This window comes from Papilio xuthus, unplaced genomic scaffold, assembly GCF_000836235.2.
Source record: "Papilio xuthus unplaced genomic scaffold, Pxut_1.1 DF826933.1, whole genome shotgun sequence".
NCBI classification, from domain to species: domain Eukaryota; kingdom Metazoa; phylum Arthropoda; class Insecta; order Lepidoptera; family Papilionidae; genus Papilio; species Papilio xuthus.
This window is the reverse complement of record NW_013531716.1, coordinates 1,653,518-1,673,741: the sequence shown is the minus strand read 5'-3', so window position 1 is coordinate 1,673,741 and position 20,224 is coordinate 1,653,518. Positions and strand designations below refer to the sequence as shown.

The 20,224-nt window shown below is 32.6% G+C and overlaps 4 protein-coding genes across 8 annotated transcripts; 1 reads left to right on the top strand and 3 right to left on the bottom strand.

The window, feature by feature from the left end:
- Positions 1–512: 512 nt before the first annotated feature.
- On the bottom strand, positions 513–3,443 carry Gtpx (phospholipid hydroperoxide glutathione peroxidase Gtpx). Its single transcript, NM_001312488.1, is given in 4 exon segments — positions 513–1,038; positions 2,644–2,807; positions 3,015–3,220; positions 3,409–3,443. Coding segments are annotated over 3 exon segments (510 nt in total). The 5' UTR covers positions 3,217–3,220; positions 3,409–3,443; the 3' UTR covers positions 513–894.
- Positions 3,444–3,650: 207 nt separating this feature from the next.
- Positions 3,651–5,043, top strand: IscU (Iron-sulfur cluster assembly enzyme). The gene is made up of 3 exons (XM_013317991.1): positions 3,651–3,849; positions 3,985–4,288; positions 4,713–5,043. Exons 1-3 carry the CDS (start codon positions 3,757–3,759, stop codon positions 4,784–4,786), a joined length of 471 nt encoding a protein of 156 aa, XP_013173445.1. The 5' UTR covers positions 3,651–3,756; the 3' UTR covers positions 4,787–5,043.
- On the bottom strand, positions 5,036–13,697 carry Son (Son RNA binding protein). 5 transcript variants are annotated; one of them, XM_013317985.1, is made up of 14 exons: positions 12,747–13,697; positions 12,517–12,612; positions 12,148–12,324; positions 11,686–11,849; positions 11,304–11,479; positions 10,549–10,692; positions 10,251–10,318; positions 9,664–9,734; positions 9,448–9,521; positions 9,256–9,336; positions 8,719–8,823; positions 5,892–6,083; positions 5,604–5,771; positions 5,036–5,211 (listed from the first exon to the last, which is right to left on the bottom strand). In XM_013317985.1, the coding sequence occupies exons 1-14, from the start codon at positions 13,550–13,552 to the stop codon at positions 5,098–5,100; spliced, it is 2,436 nt and encodes an 811-aa protein (XP_013173439.1). In that variant the 5' UTR covers positions 13,553–13,697; the 3' UTR covers positions 5,036–5,097. The 5 variants fall into 5 exon arrangements, with proteins under 5 accessions (XP_013173439.1, XP_013173440.1, XP_013173442.1 ...); XM_013317986.1 differs by having other exon boundaries at positions 9,448–9,503; XM_013317988.1 differs by lacking the exons at positions 5,036–5,211; positions 5,604–5,771 and adding an exon at positions 6,528–6,618 and having other exon boundaries at positions 5,996–6,083.
- A 938-nt stretch (positions 13,698–14,635) lies between these two features.
- Positions 14,636–20,178, bottom strand: LOC106122221 (kinesin-like protein KIF18A). Its single transcript, XM_013318130.1, has 8 exons — positions 19,425–20,178; positions 19,019–19,237; positions 18,453–18,658; positions 17,943–18,232; positions 17,522–17,703; positions 16,291–17,188; positions 15,933–16,070; positions 14,636–15,736 (listed from the first exon to the last, which is right to left on the bottom strand). The coding sequence occupies exons 1-8, from the start codon at positions 19,959–19,961 to the stop codon at positions 15,612–15,614; spliced, it is 2,595 nt and encodes an 864-aa protein (XP_013173584.1). The 5' UTR covers positions 19,962–20,178; the 3' UTR covers positions 14,636–15,611.
- Between the last annotated feature and the right edge of the window lie 46 nt (positions 20,179–20,224).

The window sequence follows — 20,224 nt, the reverse complement described above, 5'->3', positions numbered from 1 at the left end:
GATTCAAGATTTATACGATCACTAGCTGTCGCTCGCGACTCCGTCCGCGTGGATATATAAAAAAACTTAATATATAGCCAAGTTAAATAAAAAGCAGCTCTTCAAGGCATAAATTCGAAAAAAATAAAGAAAGAATAAATAGTATCCTCTGTCCGTCTCCTCGCTCTAAGCTACCTCCTCACCAATTTTCAACCATATCGGTAAAGCCGTTCTTAAGTTATAAATATTGTAACTAACACGTCTTTCTTTTATATATATAGATTTAGGCTACGTTAAATAATTATCTGATGATAATAAAAATGTAATCCAGTAAAATTTAATTTTCTAATATCAAGTCACTTTTAAATATGGGTCTATAATCATGCTATAGTTTTATATAGTTGCTACTTGAAGTTGCGCTTTAATGGGCGAGGATAAACCCGTTAGAGCACGACTTTTGCTTTTTAACAATAGTATTTTAATCTACCATTCAGAATGAAAACAAAAAAAAAACATGTGGCAATTGATTTAACTTTTTTTTATTAAAATATTACACTATACAACTACTGCAACATACCAAAAACATCATATTATGAAATGCAAATAACTTTACTTAATAATCATTACTTGTTTGGTGATGTAATTATTATAAAAGTTGTGATATCTAACATCAATACATAAATGTTTCCAAAAAAAATACTATAACATATTTTAAACAGTCCTCTTAAAACCTTTAAATAATTAATATTAATTTTGATTAAATATTTAATAAATTGTAACATAATAAACACATTTCTACTGTGTCAAATGCATATAAATCACAATATTTTAAAAGCAACAAATTTAAAGCCTTACTAATAGAGTATGTGGTTATAAAAATAACAAAGTATTCATTTGAGTATTTTTTTCCAAATTTTACCAATATTTTTCAAGAGACTTGACCAAGTCTTTTGGATCAACATTAGGTCCATGCCTCTCTACCGGTACTCCATTCTTGTCAACAATAAACTTGGTAAAGTTCCATTTGATGAAGTTGCCAAGGGTTCCACCTTGTTTGAGCTGTGAATGGAAAAAATAATACAAACATTAATAAATTAAAGAGTTAAGACCAGAAGAACTATTCAGAATCATATTGAAAACAGATATTAAAATACATAATCATTGCATTGTTAGTTGCACAAATACAGGTAACACAAATTTTTCGATATCAATATATATAAAAGAAAGTAGTGTTAGTTACACTATTTATAACTCAAGAACGGCTTTACAGATATGGTTAAAAATTGGTGAGAAGGTAGCTTAGAGCCTGGAGGCGGACATAGGATACAATTTATTCTTTTTTTTTCGAATTTATGCCTTGGAGAGCTGCTTTTTATTTACCTGACTAATGTTATAAATGCGAATGTTTAGATGGATGAGATGTGGATGGATGGATGAGTGGGTTACACTAATTAAGTTTTTTTTTGTATCCACTCGGACGGGCGACAGCTAGTTTTATCTATAAGGAAGTTGATATTGTAAAGAACAAATACAGGTAGTTTCAAGGCGACAAAAAATCGATATGAGAACACGTCATAACATACAATAGAGTTTGACTCATTATTTATTAACACACTACTAAGAAATCAATATAATTACACAGTATGCTAAGAATGATAATGATAATGATTCACTTAATTTGTAGAAAAAGCAAACAATCTTACTAATATTACAAATGCTAATGTTTAGAGGGATGGAAGAATAAATAAGCTTTATAAGAGGAAACAAAGGCTTCTAATTATGTTTTTTTTTTCAATTCCGCACGGACGGAGTCTCGGGCGACCACTAGTTATAAATATAATGAGGTTGTTTTAAGTGTAGGGTTTTCGTATTCCAAATCAATCTATGTTTCATATCTATGGCTGACCATAAAAATAAAATACAAAATTGACCATACAATAAAACAATAAGATTTTGCAGTAAAGACTTAAACCATTATTGTATCTTTGCTAATATTTACTACTGATTATTTTTAGGTAAATAAAAAAGTAAATTCCATTATAAAAATCAAGTAACATAGAAATATTCCATATGACTAGTACAAGGTCATGATAAGGCAATGAGTTCAAGGTCTAAAATATCAATAAATATGAATCATTAATCCAAGATAGCAAAGCAATCTATTTGTTTTGATTTTTTTTAATAGATACTTTAATCTAGAATTATATTTATAACTTATAGATCCTGTCACTTATACCCTAAAAACGATGGTTTGTAAAGGAAGGCTTTGTTTTTATAAGCATATATTATACGAAATAATTACTGGATTGTTTTTCTTTAATATGTATAATGAAACCATATTTATAGTAGTAAAGTGGTAATTATCATCATTTGTCAATATAAAAGGTGCAACCACAAAATAATCTTTATATATTATTGTCCAGTAATGGTTATCTGTTATTTTGTTTGTTAAATAACTCCAATGAACTATAGATGGTATTTTTAATGATATTCAATGCCACTTTAAAATATATTCTATTATCATTTTATGATTATAATAAATACTTATGTTGTATATATAATTAAAAAAGGAAACTTAAACAAAAAAAGTCACGGAAATTGGAGGTATTTCTAGAAAATATATAATTATTATTTAAAAATAAGAATTTTAGTAAAATATTTTACCTTCAAAAACTTCCATAATGGGTGAGCAGTGTCTCCATTCACATCAATCTTTTCAAACATATCAAATTTGACTTTGCGATCTGATATGAAGCAGGCAATTTGTTCTGAATCACCTGGCTCTTGGCCTGCAAACTGGTTACACGGGAAAGCGAGGATGCGTAGACCTATTAAAAATTGACAATAAAATAGTTGTAGAGAATCTAAAAACGCTGGAACCTAAATAGATGAAAATATCTTTTACAGTCATCAAGATAACAGAGAACTCTTTTTGAAGTATATGAAATACATTTAATAATTTTTGATTATCACTTCTTATGTAGTATTTAATGTTATTGTAAATTTCATGTTAGAAACATTTAAAAAAATCGTACCTTTACTTTCGGCATATTGATCATACAGCTCATTCAACTGCTTATAGTTGTTTGCTGTAAGTCCACACTGTGATGCGACGTTAACTATAATGCAAACATGACCTTTGTAAACGTCCAGATTTACATCTTCACCTTTGATGTTTTTCGCAGTAAATTCATGAATGCTGCTCGCCGCTTTGTAATCAACATTTGCGGTTGCCATTTTTCTACAAAATAATAAAATTAAATTTTATATAAATAATAAAATCAAAATGTATCGACATTTTAAGAACTGCGACTCATACTTGAAGAGTAAATAGTTACAGATATATAGATAATACGCAATAAAAAAATATAGTGCAAGTTTCAGGTCTGTTACATAATGCTTAGTTAATATAACAAAAATAAACCTTACACAGTTGCAAATTGTGCGCGAGATAAACAAAGTACGCTACCGGCAATGGGAACGACTAGTTTACATATACGCCGAAAACCAATTGTCATGATTTTATGTGAAAATCAATTCAACAAAACACTTGACAGCCAACTGGCGAAAACCATAGAGTTTTAGAAGATTTCTCATTCAGTATCTGTCAGTTTTTGTTACCGGCAAAGAGCATATAACCGGTATATGTCTTTTTTATCTATGGTCTGTTGTCACACTGTCAAAATCAATATAATTTAACTGCGTTGTATTCAGATTTACAAGAGTGAGAACTATTGGCAGTGCATTTGATTCTACGAATTTAAGTGTTCGAAAAAAATGGCGTACCTAATCCCTAATTTACGTAGATGCTTTTGCTTAAACAGCTCAAATAACATTAACGTTATACAGACTGCTGCGTATCATGCTAATGTGAGTTTGTTTTTCTTATGCAATGGAATCCAATGTCAAGGTTTATTGATTTTTCATATGATTTCGTATGTCTTATAATATCTCTGATATCAGAATATCTATTACATTTACTTTATATGTATAAAATATTTTTAGGTTATTGATCACTATGAGAATCCTCGGAATGTGGGTTCTTTGGATAAAAAAGATAAAAATGTTGGCACCGGTCTCGTTGGCGCTCCTGCATGTGGAGATGTAATGAAACTGCAGATCAAAGTTGATGAAGATGGCAAGATAATTGATGCTAAATTCAAGACATTTGGTTGCGGATCTGCTATTGCTTCCAGTTCTCTTGCTACTGAATGGGTTAAAGGCAAAACTGTGGATGAAGCCCTGAAACTGAAGAACACTGATATAGCTAAAGAATTGTCTCTACCTCCAGTGAAGCTACACTGTTCTAGTAAGTATTGTCTGTTTTTAACATGACACCATTATTTAGTTGTATTCCTTACTATATTCCAAACATAATTTTAAATTTATCTTGGACTTTGGTCAGTTATACATAATGCAATTTATCCTTTACATAATGCTATATACCAAAATCAAGAATATTTTTAAATAAACTTGTATAAAGTTTGTAAGATAACTGTTTTCACTAATTAAAACACAAGGCTTAACTCACATGTAATCCAGTCAAGGCACCAATGGGGGTTACTTCTTCAGTGTCTTTTAACAGGCTATATTTGAGGGTTGTGTTGCACTGGACACTAACAATAATAAAATTGTTTGATTATATTTGAAATATGTAAATTTAGTTCCTCTCCTTTAATAAAACAAATTTATCTGTAATTTCTTTAGGATATGTAATAATTGGTAATTTACAGTGCTTGCTGAAGATGCTATTAAGGCAGCTCTATCAGACTACAGGATTAAACAGCAGAATCCTCAAAAGGAATAGAGCGAATGGGAGGTGATGGCTATGGAACAGATCTGTGATTGAAAAAAGAATATGGTGGAGTTTATTTAGAATTGTAGTTTTAGCTACTAAGTGGCAGTTATTCACAAAGTTATTATGTAGTAAATCTTATTACAATTCAATGCTTTAGGCACAAAGATAGTTTTAGAACTGTTTTTCTGCATCTAAATGACATATAATGCAATTTGTCTTTGAAAATTAAAATTCCAGTAATAAATGAAAGTTATATAATCAACTAATTAATTGTTTTATTTTTATAGGAATAGAAGATACACATCCATTTTATTCATATTTTATTGTGTCACAATGCCAAGGTTTTGTAGGGCCAACTGTGCTGCATCTGCTTTTGCTTGCTTTTTGTTTGCACTAGCCACAGCCGGCTGATATTCAACACCAGCCACTCTCACCTGGAACAAAGAAAAATACATATTGTACAAAGATGTATCAATAGATAGCAGTCGCCTGAGACTCCATCCACACGGTATTTAAAAAAAACATTATTAGTAGCCTACGTATTCTTCCAGACCATTCCATAACAATGCCAAATTTCATTGAGAGCCATTTTAGAGATATCTTCAAACAAACATCCATCCATCCAAACATTCGCATTTATAATATTAGTAAGATTAACATGACAAATCTACACTAAGGCGCCGTAATTGTATCATTTATTTAATGTGTAAAATCATCAAACATATAATATATTGAAATATTCAAGTTAAAAATGGTTGATGGCTTTTAAACGTTTCTTCCACTCATGCAACTTTTAGTTGTTCAATTGAAGTGTGTACATACAAACCTTGAACAGGAAATTCTTCTTATGATCGGGGCCACACTCAAAGCACAGACTGTATTCAGGTGGCCCCAGTTTCTGCTTCGAGCAGTACTCTCCAAGTAGTGACACAGGATGCTTGCCACCTGCTACAAGCGGTGCTCCACCACGTCTAGCCGCCCTTGGGGGCTTTATCTAAATAAAAGTGAATTTATGTTATTTAAAACAGACATACATAAATAAAGTACTATATCTTTAGTAACATTCAAATAGTATCATTTTTTTCTTGCAATGCCAAACCTTAAGTCTGCTTACCCCTTTGGACGGCCTGCTTCTGACCTCTTCTTTAGATTGCAGTCCCCTAGTATCCAATTTGACTTCAAGGAGCAACGGTTGTAGTGTTCCTGTTCCTTCCTTACCCAGACCTTGGCCTGGGGTCCAGCCCATTTTCTGCAGCAAATGCATTCCCATACCGCCTTCTACGGGCGCAGCGCGAACCAACTGATCCTATACATATAAACTAAATTAACAACAGGACAAAAAATTTGAGGAGACATCTTAATTATCTTAAAAAATTTGATGTAAATTGGCTATAAATAATAAACTTTTGATAGACCTCTATAAAGAATACTTTGCTTCATAAATTGTTTCATATAATTTAATTTAAATAAAAAAAAGGAAATCCAAGAATAAGTTTACTTTAGAGGAAAACAAGTGTAAGTTATACCAACAAAGAGAGTAATATAAAACGTCTGTATCATGATATATATATATAAATAAGAATATATAATCGCAAATGCAATGTTTTATATAAAAAAACCATAAAAATCCTGCAACAACTTAATATAGTATCAATTATGATTAATTTCATCTGGAGAAGAAAACTTAAGTACAATCCTTAAATGGCCCATTCAAATTGTACTTTTTTCTTGCCCAATTCTTGATACTTACCTCTGTGGATTGGGAACATTGGTATACATTGCACCTATCATCGGCGTACCGTGCCGCATCTAACTGCCCGTGGCTCCTTATCACTTAAAAGCTGCAACAAATATTCAAGAAATCCCCAGATAAGCCCCGCTCTCCTTAAAGCTGAAGTTGGGAAAAATATTCCCAGCTTTTATGTAGCTCGAAGGATCGCGCGGCTTCAAAGATTCGACGAAAGGACTGACTCAATAAATTAAATGAAAAAATAATCAATGATGTAATAAGTTTTTATTACTTTGTCTTAATTTTTTTAAGTATTTCATTCTGACAGATTTTTAACATGGCAACATTTTACGTTTTGACCATTGCAATGTCATAATTAAAATGTCAGTCAGTTTTGTTAAATTTTAAAGGGGAAAACTGAATATTTGTATGCCTATTTACGCTAATGATAATTAACACGCCTTTTAACTCTTTTCATAATAGAATTGGGAGATGACATTTCGCCTATTAATAGAAAATCAAAATAAAAACCAACCTAACCTAAAAAAAAGTAAATTAAATGTATAGTGTATATTAACAATATCTGAGGTAATGAAGTATGCGATGCCGTTGTAGCGAGTTCTGTCAGGAAATGTGTAAAACCTAAAATTTTAAGGACGAAGTATGTATAGATGTGTCTAAAAGTCATCTCTCCAATACTATTGTGATAAGGCATGATAATTACCAAGCGGACAGAGCTCGAAATATTTACGGTGTAAAGAGCGAACTATCTAGTTCTTTCTTTACACGAAAAACGAAAATCGTAGCGATAGGAATAATTCATGGTTAAAACAACATTGCCATTAATCTACATGAAAGGCCATCAGTTTATTTTAATGCAGAAACAGATATAGAACAATAATTTTGTATAAGAAAACTAATAAATTAATCACAGTATATAAATGATGTAGAATTCAGCCATATGCTATTGATTATTTTGAGTTACCATAAAGATTATCTATCTTCGGGCTTAATGTCGACATTGCAACGTACGTTGTTTGCATAAAAAAATCAATTAAAATCATAAATAAAATATGGCAGTTCAAGGTTAGCTTCCCTCCCCACGCTCTACACATCCAAAATTGTGTTTTTCGGAGTTTTGTGCGATGTTTTTTTGCAAAAATTTTGGATTTACCCTACGCTAACTTGGCAAAGAATCTAATCATACAATAAAGGATATAAAAATCATCTATCAAATGCTACATATGGGCAAAAAAACAAAATATTATTGTGCAATGTTGTCGTAACCAAATTATTCGTGATAACAAGGTCAGAAGGTGTAATACTGATATTACAAGTTCTGACCGGTGGCGCGCTGCGACGTCACTAATGCCGACCACACCTGCGTTGCTGAAAGAAGAGTCAATCACACGCTTGAAGTATCCAATGAAACCACTGGCGAACCGATAAGTTGTATGACATTTATGAGAAAAATTACAATGAATTTGTATAAATTGTATGGATATATTGATTTTAATAGGAATTTGCTTGCATGCGATTGCAGTAATTTTTTTTTAATATACACAAGTCTAATTAGAATAGCATAGTTTCATTATAGCTAAAGATATTATGTTAATAAAATCTATTACAATATTCAATGTAGGTCAATATAAATATCCAATAATTTTTTTTTTTGTAAAATTATTTTAACTTTTTTAATATATTTTTTTCTTAATCAGTATTGACAACAGGTTATATTTTTCTTTCTGGTAATTACAAAATAACCATGAATATATTAAGTTTTCATGATTTAAATTATTTTTATATATCTTTTGATTATAAATTCATATTCTTGTTACTAAGAAAGTTACACCGTTTATATAAAATCTAAAGTAAAAATAAACCTGTTTCATTGTTAAAATTCCTTTTTAACGTGTCAAATGATTTATAACTTCAATACACGAACGCCCAAAAGAATTTCCTTAAAAATGACCTCATCTACAAATAATTGTTATCTAAATCATACTAATATTGACGTCAGTCAACTCATGCCAGGTTTCATTTGATACTTTGTACTATGACAATATTTTTCATAACATTGCATCATATTTACTACGAAAACTCACAATCATTGATAATTGACAGTGAATTTTCTTAATGACAATGCAACTTTGAAACAATTGTATACGCAAATTTGAGCCTTATTCATGTAACAATAGAATGATATATGTACCTTCTTGGCCCAGGCTTGTGTACCGCTCGCCAGTTCTCTTGGTGTTAGAATCTGTGCGCCAGTGCTACCAGTGAACTGACCCAACGCCTCCTTTGACCAACCAAACTGCACAAACATATTACAATTAAAAAAAGGGTCTTGACAGACAGACGGACGGACAACAAAGTGATCCTCTAATGGTTCCATTTTTTTCCTATGAGGTACGGAACCCTAAAAAGCAATAAAAAAACTAAATTCACCCCTGATAATTATCTTATGATGATTATCAACCGTTCTTACAATAAAGGAAAACATCATTATGCTACCTGCAAGATTATCTGCGAAGAAATTAAAAAATATGTGTAGACAACCCTCACTGGGCCAGTGTCGCTGACTGCAAGACTGATGACGACCCTATTGTCATTCCAGGGAAGAAAACAAATTGTATAATACTTTTCTTTTTTATATTCGGTCATGTTATATAAGCTACCAGATTTTACATATCTTGGTAACAATACATAGCTTGTTTGTCAGATGGGCTGAAACAATCATACTCACCCCTGTTGTAGTGTCCAGTTCATTCTCCTCTTGTTCTTTACGAATCATAGACAATTTCTGAGTTACAATCGACGCCAAATCCTGATAAAAAAAGACAAGAAATTAAAGTTGCTTTGGTCTAATTAGATAAAAACAAAAAAAAAAAAACAGAAATTGCAATAGCCTTTTAAGAATTTTTAACTATTTATTTACCAGTTGAGGAGGATCAACACCTGGGGGATATACTTGTGGTCCGGGAGCAGGCAATGCTGGAATTGGAGGCAAAGCTACAAGAAATACAATAATACCAAAATTATAAAAAAACAATTAGAACCTTGTAATAATATTTAATAAATATCATCATCAATCAACATTAGTTAGTATCGTGGTCAAACGCTAGATAACTCAATATAAAAAAAAATTACTCACGTGAAGAAGAAATGAAGCTCTTTGTATAGGCAGTAGATGAGGGAGGTGGGGGCAACGCTAGAACATCAGTCCTGGACACAAATAATTTTTTTATCATATCTATATATATAAAAGAATGTCGTGTTAGTTACACTATTTATAACTCAAGAACGGCTTTACCGACATGGCTGAAAATTGGTGAGGAGGTAGCTTAGAGACCAGGAGACGGACATAAGGTACTAGTTATTCTTTTTTTTTCGAATGTATGTTTTGAAGAGCTGCTTTTTATTTAACTTATTAATATTATAAAGGCGAATGTTTAGATGGATTAGATGTGGATGGATGGATGGGCGGGCTACACTTATTAAGTTTTTCATATATCCACGAGGACGGAATCACGGGCGACAGCTAGTTTATTATATTACTAGCCCGCAACTTTGTCTACGCGGTATTTGTACCAAATTTCATCAAGATCCGTTGAATCATTCCGGAGATACCTTCGAACAAACATCCATTGATACGTCCAAAAATTGGCATTTATAATATTAGTAAGATTATTTATTATATGAAACTTAAAATAAAGTGAAAAAAATAAGTAATTCACTTACTTAGATGATTCTAGCGCAGGTAGTATTGATTTTGTCGGCGCTGGTTTTGAATTCAGTTTTGCAACTTGCTAAAAAAAAAAAAAAATTACAGTCACAACTTATTACAATATTATAAAACAAATACCACTATAAACTAAAAAAAAATATTTATTTATCTCACAAATACAAGTTCTAATAAAAACAGACACAGAACAAAAACTTCTTCAGTTTGTTCCTAACATCACTTTTAACATAAAATTGTGTTATATATCCATTGTTTATAATATCCAGGATTTAATTTGGTACAAATTGAACATACCATATCTCTCTTTGGTGATACAGGCACCCATTCGGAGGCCTTCTCTCTGTGCTGTGAGCCAGAGGATACCGGGAACTGAAGACGTAATTCTTCTTTGTTGACTATCGGCACGAGACTGGTTTTAACCGGTAATGGTGCACCACCCTAGGAAATTTATGATTTTTTAAAAATTTGCTGGTTTTTCATTGTTTCTTTAAATCTTTTACTTGATAGTGATACATAGATATATAAAAATAGTGTCATGATAAATAGTAGTGATATATAAAAATAGTAGTAGTATATATATAAAAATAATGTCATGATAATAATAGTAATGATTATATTTCCAATCCGGTAACAATAGCGAAGTAACAGCCCGAGCCGAGGATCCTGAGGGAGCCCTCGAGTCTTGTTACTCTTAAACGAGGTTCAGGCTAAGCGCCATCTGCGCTCGGCCACCTCAAGCCCGGTGAAGCTGTAAATGCATCTTCAAGGCAAACAGTGGCTACTCAGTCACAAAAAAAAATAAAAATAATGATTATATTTGTCATTTAGAGACGGCGGCCATTTTGGATATTTCATAGTTGACAGTACTCTACTAGTCAAGCCTTTCCATTTGATACCCTAGTTGTCCAAAAATATTTATTTGGTCTGCAATTTTTTAATAGCGGCTTGAATTTTTCATGGTGCACTAAATGAATGATTGTACAATGTGGTAAAATCCAATTCAAAACATTAACTAAAAACTAAACTGTTTAAAGTAGGAATTGACTTACTCTAATATTCATGACTATGGGCGCTTTCTCCTTGACAAGGAAAGGATGATGGAATGCCAATGTGTCTTCATTCTCACTCATGTCATCGTCATTGGATGACACCGACGACAGCTCTCCTAATGCTTCCTTCTTTGACAAGTGCTTACAAAAGTCTGTCAATTCATCCACCGACTTACCTGTAATGATTATTACATGTTACTGTTGCAACCGGAGTTGTTAATTAACCACTAAAGGTGACCTTTAGTGTATATTTCTCATTTTAAATTATTAAGCAAGACCACTCCATGATTCTAAGAATGGTGTTTTGAAAAAGTAAATTTGCAACTACTACAATATTCTTTTACAAACTTAAAAAGTTATAAATAATTTATATAGATTTTACCTCCTGACTGTATGGCTGCCATAACTTGATTCCTCGTATGTGGCGGTAATGCGGCCGCACCGGCTGGCACAGCTCCATTCTTAAGCATATTGATTGCATTCCTTCTTGCTACTTCTAGAAGACGTTTCTTCTCACTATCTGCCAATTTTACGCCAGTTGGTGACCTAAAAAAAAAAGAATACCTCTATACAGTAGCAGTTTAAATATATTTTAATGGCCTTAGTTCTGAGAACTCATTTGTTTGTAGAGTTGTTGTGTTTTACATTAGGGCAATAATTCTTTAATATCCCTCTATTTTACATTGGATGCAAACACTTATCAAAGTAGCAATAATCAGCCTACACTGATCATACTCGCAACAACTAAGAAAAAATAACTGAGGCTTCAAAACTGGGTCTAGTATAAAATCCACATGCATCACCATATTTTTATTTATTTAATTACAAATTAAAAATGACTAACCTTGACCTGCGTCCACGATGCCTCGGTGAATGTCTGGAGTGATGCTGACTCCTAGATTTGGAGCTCCGTCGCGAACGAGATCGATGACGGGATCGACTCCTGCGACGCGATCGTGACCGAGAACGGTGTCGGCGGCGTTTCGACGAATGGGACCGACCACGAGATTTGCTTCTTGATCTAGAAATGTAAAGTTAGTTAGTTTTGATACATCTAAGATTAAAAGCTACAACTATGAAAATAGACCTTGTGTATTTGATAAAGTAATTGCAGTAGGATATTTGATCCCAAACAGAATGATTGGCATTTACTCTATAAATTACTCATTTGGCATTCCATGATTTTAGAACTATTTACTCAAAGCATATATACCTTCTTCTTGATCTGCTTCTTTCTCTTTCTTTTCTTGAAGGTTTAATTAATGGCTCTGCTTTACTCATCTTCAAAGTATGCTTTTCTTCCTCAATCCTGATAAATATAAAATTATTGTTAAAATAAGTAATGAATATTCCAGTGTTAATTATAATAAAACAATATTATTTGTGTAAAAGTAAAACAGCCACACCAGCTCTATTATAAGAGTAATATTTCAATCTACTTACAATTTTATTTCCTCAGCTGCTTGCTTTTTTAAGATGCCTCCGGGATCAGATGATTTAGGAAATTGTGAATTAATATCTAATTCTTTTACAGAACTACTGGATGAATCTGTACACTCCCCGTCTTCTACTTTCTCTGCTTTTTTACGAGCTTCTTCTTCAGCTTTCTTCACAGTCTCTTCGAACACTGCACTAAATTTTAAGTTCTTAATTTGAATTTTACCTCTTGATTTATCACAGTCTGAATTTTCAGATTTCTTGTCCGATTTTTCAATGTCTTTTGGAGATTCAGGCATAGGAATAAGACTTGCATCTAAAGAGACATTTTTTTCTTCCTCTTTTTTGATACAAATATTAGTGTCCGGATGTTCGCTTTTGACCTTACTCTCTATTTTGATGGTTGGAGTTTCAACTTTAATATCATATTTAGCTTTAGAAAAATTGACTTCATCTTTTATGAGAACTGGAGTTCTAGATCCATCAGAAGAAGGAGATCGTCGGCTACTTCTTTCTTTGCGCTTACTTTTACTCTTTTTTCGCTTTTTCCTCTTATGATAGTACTCACTATCGTCCGAATCAGAGCTACTTGTACTACGGATTCGTTTCTTTTTTTCCTTTTTGTGTTTCTTTTTACTCTTTTTCGACTTTTTAACTGAAATGTCTTCAATCTTGGGTGGATCAGCATTAAACACACTAAAAAGCTCCGAGAGAATCTCGTTTGATGATTTGGTGACATCTTGATGTTTGCGTTCGGGTGTAGTTCTTTCCTTTTTAATCAACTTGTCGATTTTAGCTATTAATGTGGCCATTATGATATTAAACAATAAACTGTAATAGCCCACAAATAACCACACTAGTCTTTACATTTGTTCCACAAATAAATGTATTGCAAATTGCAAATTTGTGTTGTAAAATTTTGACATTTTCATTAACAACAAAGAGTATGTAACTATTTCGTAGTTATCAAAGAGTATATAAAATATGGAGGTTATGCTCTACGTCAAAGACTAATAAAATAATAGATATTAATTCACAATGGCACAGAATAAAAAAAATTGTGCTAATGAATTGACTTTTCCTGTTTCAGGTAAAAATTTATATACTCTTTTTTTTTATATACTCTTTGTAAAAAAATGGAACTGGATCTCTGACCATTGTTTTTGTAAATCCCGACCTCTGTCTTCACTATTTCTCGAAGGGTGTTTTTCCTTTCTGTACAATTCTCAGTTATGCGAACAAAATTATACTATATATTGTATTGATTCTGGTTGTCTATCTCACTATTTTACATTTTATTTCATGAAACAATAACTGCATTTGGTAAGGTATTTCTACAGTAACAAATTTAATAAAATATTAGTATTTTATTAAGTCTTTAATCCGAACCCGTGTAACGCCCCTTTCATAGTTTTAAGAATTATGAGTCAGTAATTTATGTCAATTATATTGCTAATCCTTTCCCTAAGGGTAAATCCTTCATGGAAACCTTATCATTAGGTACATATTGAAATGGAATTAAATCATCTATATAAAAGAAATCATATGTAAGAGAAAGTCGTGTTAGTTACACTATTTATAACTCAAGAACGGCTTTACCGATATGGCTGAAAAATGGTTGAGAAGGTAGCTGAGAGCCAGGAGACGGATGTAGGATACTATAAATGCGAATGGATGGGTGTTTGAAGATATCTCTAGAACGGCTGAACGGATCACGATTAAATTTGGCATACGTATAAAAAATGTTGTGCAGCCTGTGTTCTTTCAGACTATGTTTGTCTGAAAGAACCCAGGCTGCACTAATTTTTTTATATCCACGCGGAAGGAGTCGCGGGCGACAGCAAGTTTATAATAAAATCAATGAATACATAAAATCACTTTAATTAATAATTAAATTAACACCTCACAAATAAAAATTAGTTAATAATGTTATGTACAAAATTAGGACAGTGTTAATGTATGAAAAATCACATTACTCAGTACATAATTAAATATATTGTTATCCAATCTTAATAATACGTCAACACGATGTCTAAAATAATTCACATAAAAATGGAGCTACCATTATCAAGCAATACAAATTTCAATATTATTTGTTAGTAGCAATATACCAAGTAGAAATATATTTAAACATAAATAGGTGGGCTTTCAAGTCCGTAAAACTTTCAATATGGCGTCAAAACTTGGTCAAAACCGTTGTCATTTCGTCTACAATTTTAAGTCAAGTCAATTGCAAGTTTTTGTCTTTATTCTGAAACTTTATACCCTAAACACTTGTGTACTAATGTATCACAATTTAAGTTTAGAGAGTTTAAAATAAATAACTTGTTCTGCAATAAAGCAAACTTTTTAGTACATGTAAATTATCGCAGAATACCTATAAAGATAGAAAAAATAGCAAAAAGAGTCAAACCAAACATAATTTATTACTCTGGATAAATTGTCATACTAATAAACTATACTTACCGGAACGTCAAAAAAAATGAATAATTATATTGTGAAATCTGAATTATATTTAGGTGTCAATAAAAACCGTAATATATCTTACGTAGGTTTTTTTTCTTTTTGCGTGTATACTTATAGCCCACACAAAGCTTATACATTAACCACATGTGCTAGTAAGCTTTTATAATGATTTTTGTTAGAATTTCCCTTAAAGAACTCGTTAAGCCGTATTAACTTTGTCCATGTATTAGTTTCATCCAAACTTTATAGCGGCTCGTAATATCATATGAGACGCTACATACGTAGTAAAAGAGGTGTGGGGATTCATGCCAGCCCACACTTCTCTCAATCAACACTAACCCATATGGACAGACATGCATTCACAATTAATCACTAGCCACTATTAAGTTTGAATCTTGTAATATATCAATGTCTCCATGTATTCGCGCCCGTGGGTCTGGTGTACGGATGCGCTTGAACTCTTTCTCGCGCCCGGAACGATTTGTAGCCAACTGATCTTTGTGGGTCGTTGACTTTCATTCGAGGAACATCTGCAAATCGAAATAAACATATTAATTATTGCATCTAATTAGAACATTAATGATTATGCTTTTCAAAATACAGAACTAAGGTGTGAGCTGTAATATTGGCAATAGCCATGGGCCAAAAACTAATGCTACAAGTAAAAAAACATGGTACCAAAAGTTGATTTGTACAGTGCCTTTTTATTTGTAAGTTAAAACTTACCTTGCATATTTCGTTGTAAAGGAGTCCCGTCTCTGGATAGACTGGAGCCGAATCCGGCAGTGGGGCGGGGGTTTAACGTCGGTGGAACGCGACGTAACGGCATCGCCTTGCCTACTATTGGTTTGTTAAATGTTACTCCTATAGTAAAAAAGACATTAATACAGTAAACACTGTAGAAATAAATAAATATATTAATAAAATTAAGAAGATGATTCTAAGCATTTGCAAAGTTTTGAATTTCTATATGTATGCCAAATATCATCAAGGTCTGTTCAGCTGTTCTGGAAATACCATTGAACAAACATCCATCCATCTAAACATTCGCATTTATAATATTAGCAAGATTATTTTATCCTACCTTTATCATTAAAGTTGAGCATCTTCTGAGAAACCATAGGCCTGTTCATAAAAGCTGATCTTGTTGTTAAGTTAACTTCATTCTTAATCGGCTGTTTTTTTAGACTTTCTAACTTCGCGGGCAATACAAAAGTTGAGTTCAAGTTACTGGGATCTATGGGATTGTCATAAACTGGAATGTCATATTCTTGTTTCAATTTCTTTGCAGAACCAAGAGTTCTGGTTGTGTCTAAAAGTTCTATTGAGTCATCAATTAATACTGTTTCGTCAGTTTTGAGTTTCGTCGGTGTTCCTTTCCGTTTCATAGCGGAGTTTCGTATTGGGTCACGATTTTCTATGTCAGTCAAATCTTCACTATCCGTCGTTAAATCTGTAACGATTCCATCCTTTTTGATGTCAAACTCGAGATTAATGATTGGTTTTTCTAAATCTAATGTTGATATGAATTTGAATTGATCATCTCCTTCATCTTGTGAATCACACCAGGTGATACCTTTAGCCAGTTTAGCTTTTTTCATTATTTCTAGATACTCCGCTGTGAGTGCTGGAGGGGCTTGTCCGTAGCCCTTAAGAGTCAAATACAACTTTTTGAGCATACTCGGCATATCACTCATGTAATCTGTGAAAGCTTTTATTTCCTCATTTTCTATACATAGTAGTTTATACCTCAGATCGTCGCTAGCTTTAATCAATCTCATTTCGCTCTGTAGTTTTAATTTTTCAACAAAGTCCGACAAAGAGGAACATTCTGATAAAGCTTGTTTGAACAAACTCTGCATTCTCTGTCGACATTCGCACCACTTCGTCCAGCAGATCTTGATTTTAGCATCTAGGCCTGCAGATTGTTTAACGTAATTCTCCGCTGCTCTTTCGTGACGAGGTATTTCTTCTGTACACATCTGGAAAAAATTGTCAAAACATGAAAAAGCTTTAGTCTTACTTTAGACTATTATATAGTTTCAGAATGCATTTAAAATAATATTTGGGTTAAGCAAAGTGTTTATTAAAAGGAATTTTATATGCATACTAGAATTTTTAGTAGTCTGGGGGTGCCCCTCGAGGCGAGTATGAGCCATCCTTTTCTCGACGAGCTAATGGCACCATTGACATTTTATTATCGCACTCACAGTTTGTTATAGTGGAAACACTTACTGTAGATTTCTAAGTCAATTCCTTAACCGACTATGAAGAAGGCAAGTAAAATTTTCCATTGATATTTTTTATAATCATACCTGTTGCAAAGCGTCATATGAGGACCTGTGCGCGAGGTCGGCGACGTGGCTGAAGGCTTGAGTGCGCAGCCGGTGGCGCAGCGCCAGCACGCGCTGCCGGGACATCAGCGACACCAGCTTTCTCTCCACCTGGCTCAGCGCTGACTCCTCCTCTAGTATACGACGCTTCCATTCCTCCATTACTGAAACATAACATTTCATTTATGGTCAACACTTTTATGTGTGAAGTACAACCATGTTCGTGAAAAAAAGAATCGAGCGCACTCGTTTTAATTACACGTAAAAATGAAATAAATTCATTACTATTCTAGCTTACTTTATATTAGAAAATTACCAATTATGTGGGCTTGACAGAAGGTTTTCAAATTCCACTTTAGTATTTATTTTAAGTTATAGTTTATATTTTTAAAAAAATACTTACATTTGTCCTTATTATCAACAACCTTGACAGTGGACAAAGACAACTTGGCCTCTAATTCCTTGACCTTTTTCTTCAGCTCCTCATTTATCTTTACATATTGAGATAATCTCATGTCACCATCTACAATATTTTTCTTTATACTGAGTTGTATTTTACTGGCCCTGGCGGCATATTTCAAAGTATTGTAAGTGTCTTCATAACTGGTATTTGAGGGAGATATGTTCGCAATCATCACTGTTTTACAATTACCACCGAGACTATCTTTTAAAAGCCGCGTTAGCTTTGAATCTCTGAAAAAAATAATAATATTAAAATTGTTGTAAAAATAAAGAGATTTTAGCTTATTGACAAATAGATTAATTTTAAGGTAAGAATTACCGACAAAAAATAAACTTCAGCTTTTATGTAAGTATTTAATGTGCAATCAATTTAGAACCTTTTCATAATAATTCATGTAATCTTTGCTTATCACTTTTGGTACCTCAAATAATTTTATTAAATAAAACTTACCTATAAGGTATGTAACTGCTTCCATCAGCCAATTTATTAATACAATTACCAAGAGAAAGCAAACTTTTATTTATATTAGCTCCCTCTTTGAATCTGTCTCCGATACAACCAGTAGCTGATGCTCTTTCACTTCCGGCTAAATCTATCATAGACAATTTGACAATACGAAGTTGACTGCTTGCCTTGCCTCTCATTTTTACATAGACCTAGAAAAGAATAAAAATGTGTATAGAATATTCAGCCAATGACAGATTATAATATCAAGTGGCATTTTGCAATCACCCAGGGCACTAGACAGAGAGGGGCACCAAAAGTTTGCATATTATACCCCAAATTCATTTATACCCCAAAGACATGGTGAATAAAGATGATGCTGTAGAAATCTTGCTCAGAGAGCTACAACCATTACTAAGTGCAGTTCATAAGAATGATTCCAACTAAGAGAGAAAATATTTTAGAGGCTATTTTTAATGTTCAGTGTTAATATTACTTTTTAGTATGAAAATGAACTTAATAGGCAAGTTTGTGGTTATTTTAGTGGGCTGTGAGCGATTTTAATACATTACCTGGAAGACAGCATGGCTTCGAGAACTCTCAGCATTAGAATCAGTTGGATGCTGTGTTCTGTTTTTGTTTCCATTCTCAAGCAAGTTTAATAGTTCCCGTGCAGTATTTATATTACATAATGTAAGTCCAGCAATCATTACTCCATATTTAGAGTCCTCTCGGAGTTGTAATGGCGTGTTTGAGGGCTTCAGCAGATCATAGACATTTTCATTGTAGACCTAAACAAAGTTATAATGATGATGTAGATTTTTGTTTTAAGGATTACATGATAAATTAAATGATGTTTTATAAGATACTGCACATAGTAACATTTTTTTTCAATGAAATCACTTAAAATAATAATTATTTGGTTCAGCAGTCTTAAAATAAAATTATCAAGTACAGATAAAATAATTTTGCCCTTACTTCAATATAGGAGACGCCAATATCAAATTCCCGCTCATTTCCGAAAGAACCTATAGTGTGAAATAGATGCTCCATAGTCAAATAAGTTATTCCTGGGTTTTCTATATTTCCAATCATCGTAAAAGTCTTCCCAGCACCTGTGGCTCCATATACGAAAACTGAGCAGTTGTAGCCCTCCATAAGCGAAGTTATAATATCTTTAGTAGAAGTCTCGAAAACATCTTTATTAGTCGCATTCGGCCCACACACGTTATCAAATACAAACTTTAGCTCTTTATTTGCTCGTTTCAAAAAGGTTTTATTTTGTTGTTGCATACCATGATAGAAAAAAGGTCGTATTTCTTCTTTCGGGTCAAATACCAGCATCTTATCGTCTACAATATCCACTACGATTTGGTTATTATGCTCCAATTCCTTATTGTTCAAAGGACGAACTCTTACTACAACTTTAACATTTGCAGACATATTTTGTGTGGAACCACACCTTGACGGTGCAGCAACAGCAGCAACCTGAGACCTAGCAACTCCTTTATTCATTTTCTGCACGGTTTATAACTTATTAAGCACCAAATATCCATCACATAGATTTTTTATTCTTAGTCAACTTACACCATTGATTAAGTATATCATTGCAGTATCTTCACACTTTGGTTTATATATATTTTTACGAAAGGCACTGCAACACTTTTAAAAACGGTTTCTGTTGAAAGTTTTGTAATATAACCGCTAAACACAGTGAATGACCAGTGATTCAAAAACCGTTAAATTTTAAATCAAAAAGTTGTCAGTTGTCATAGTGG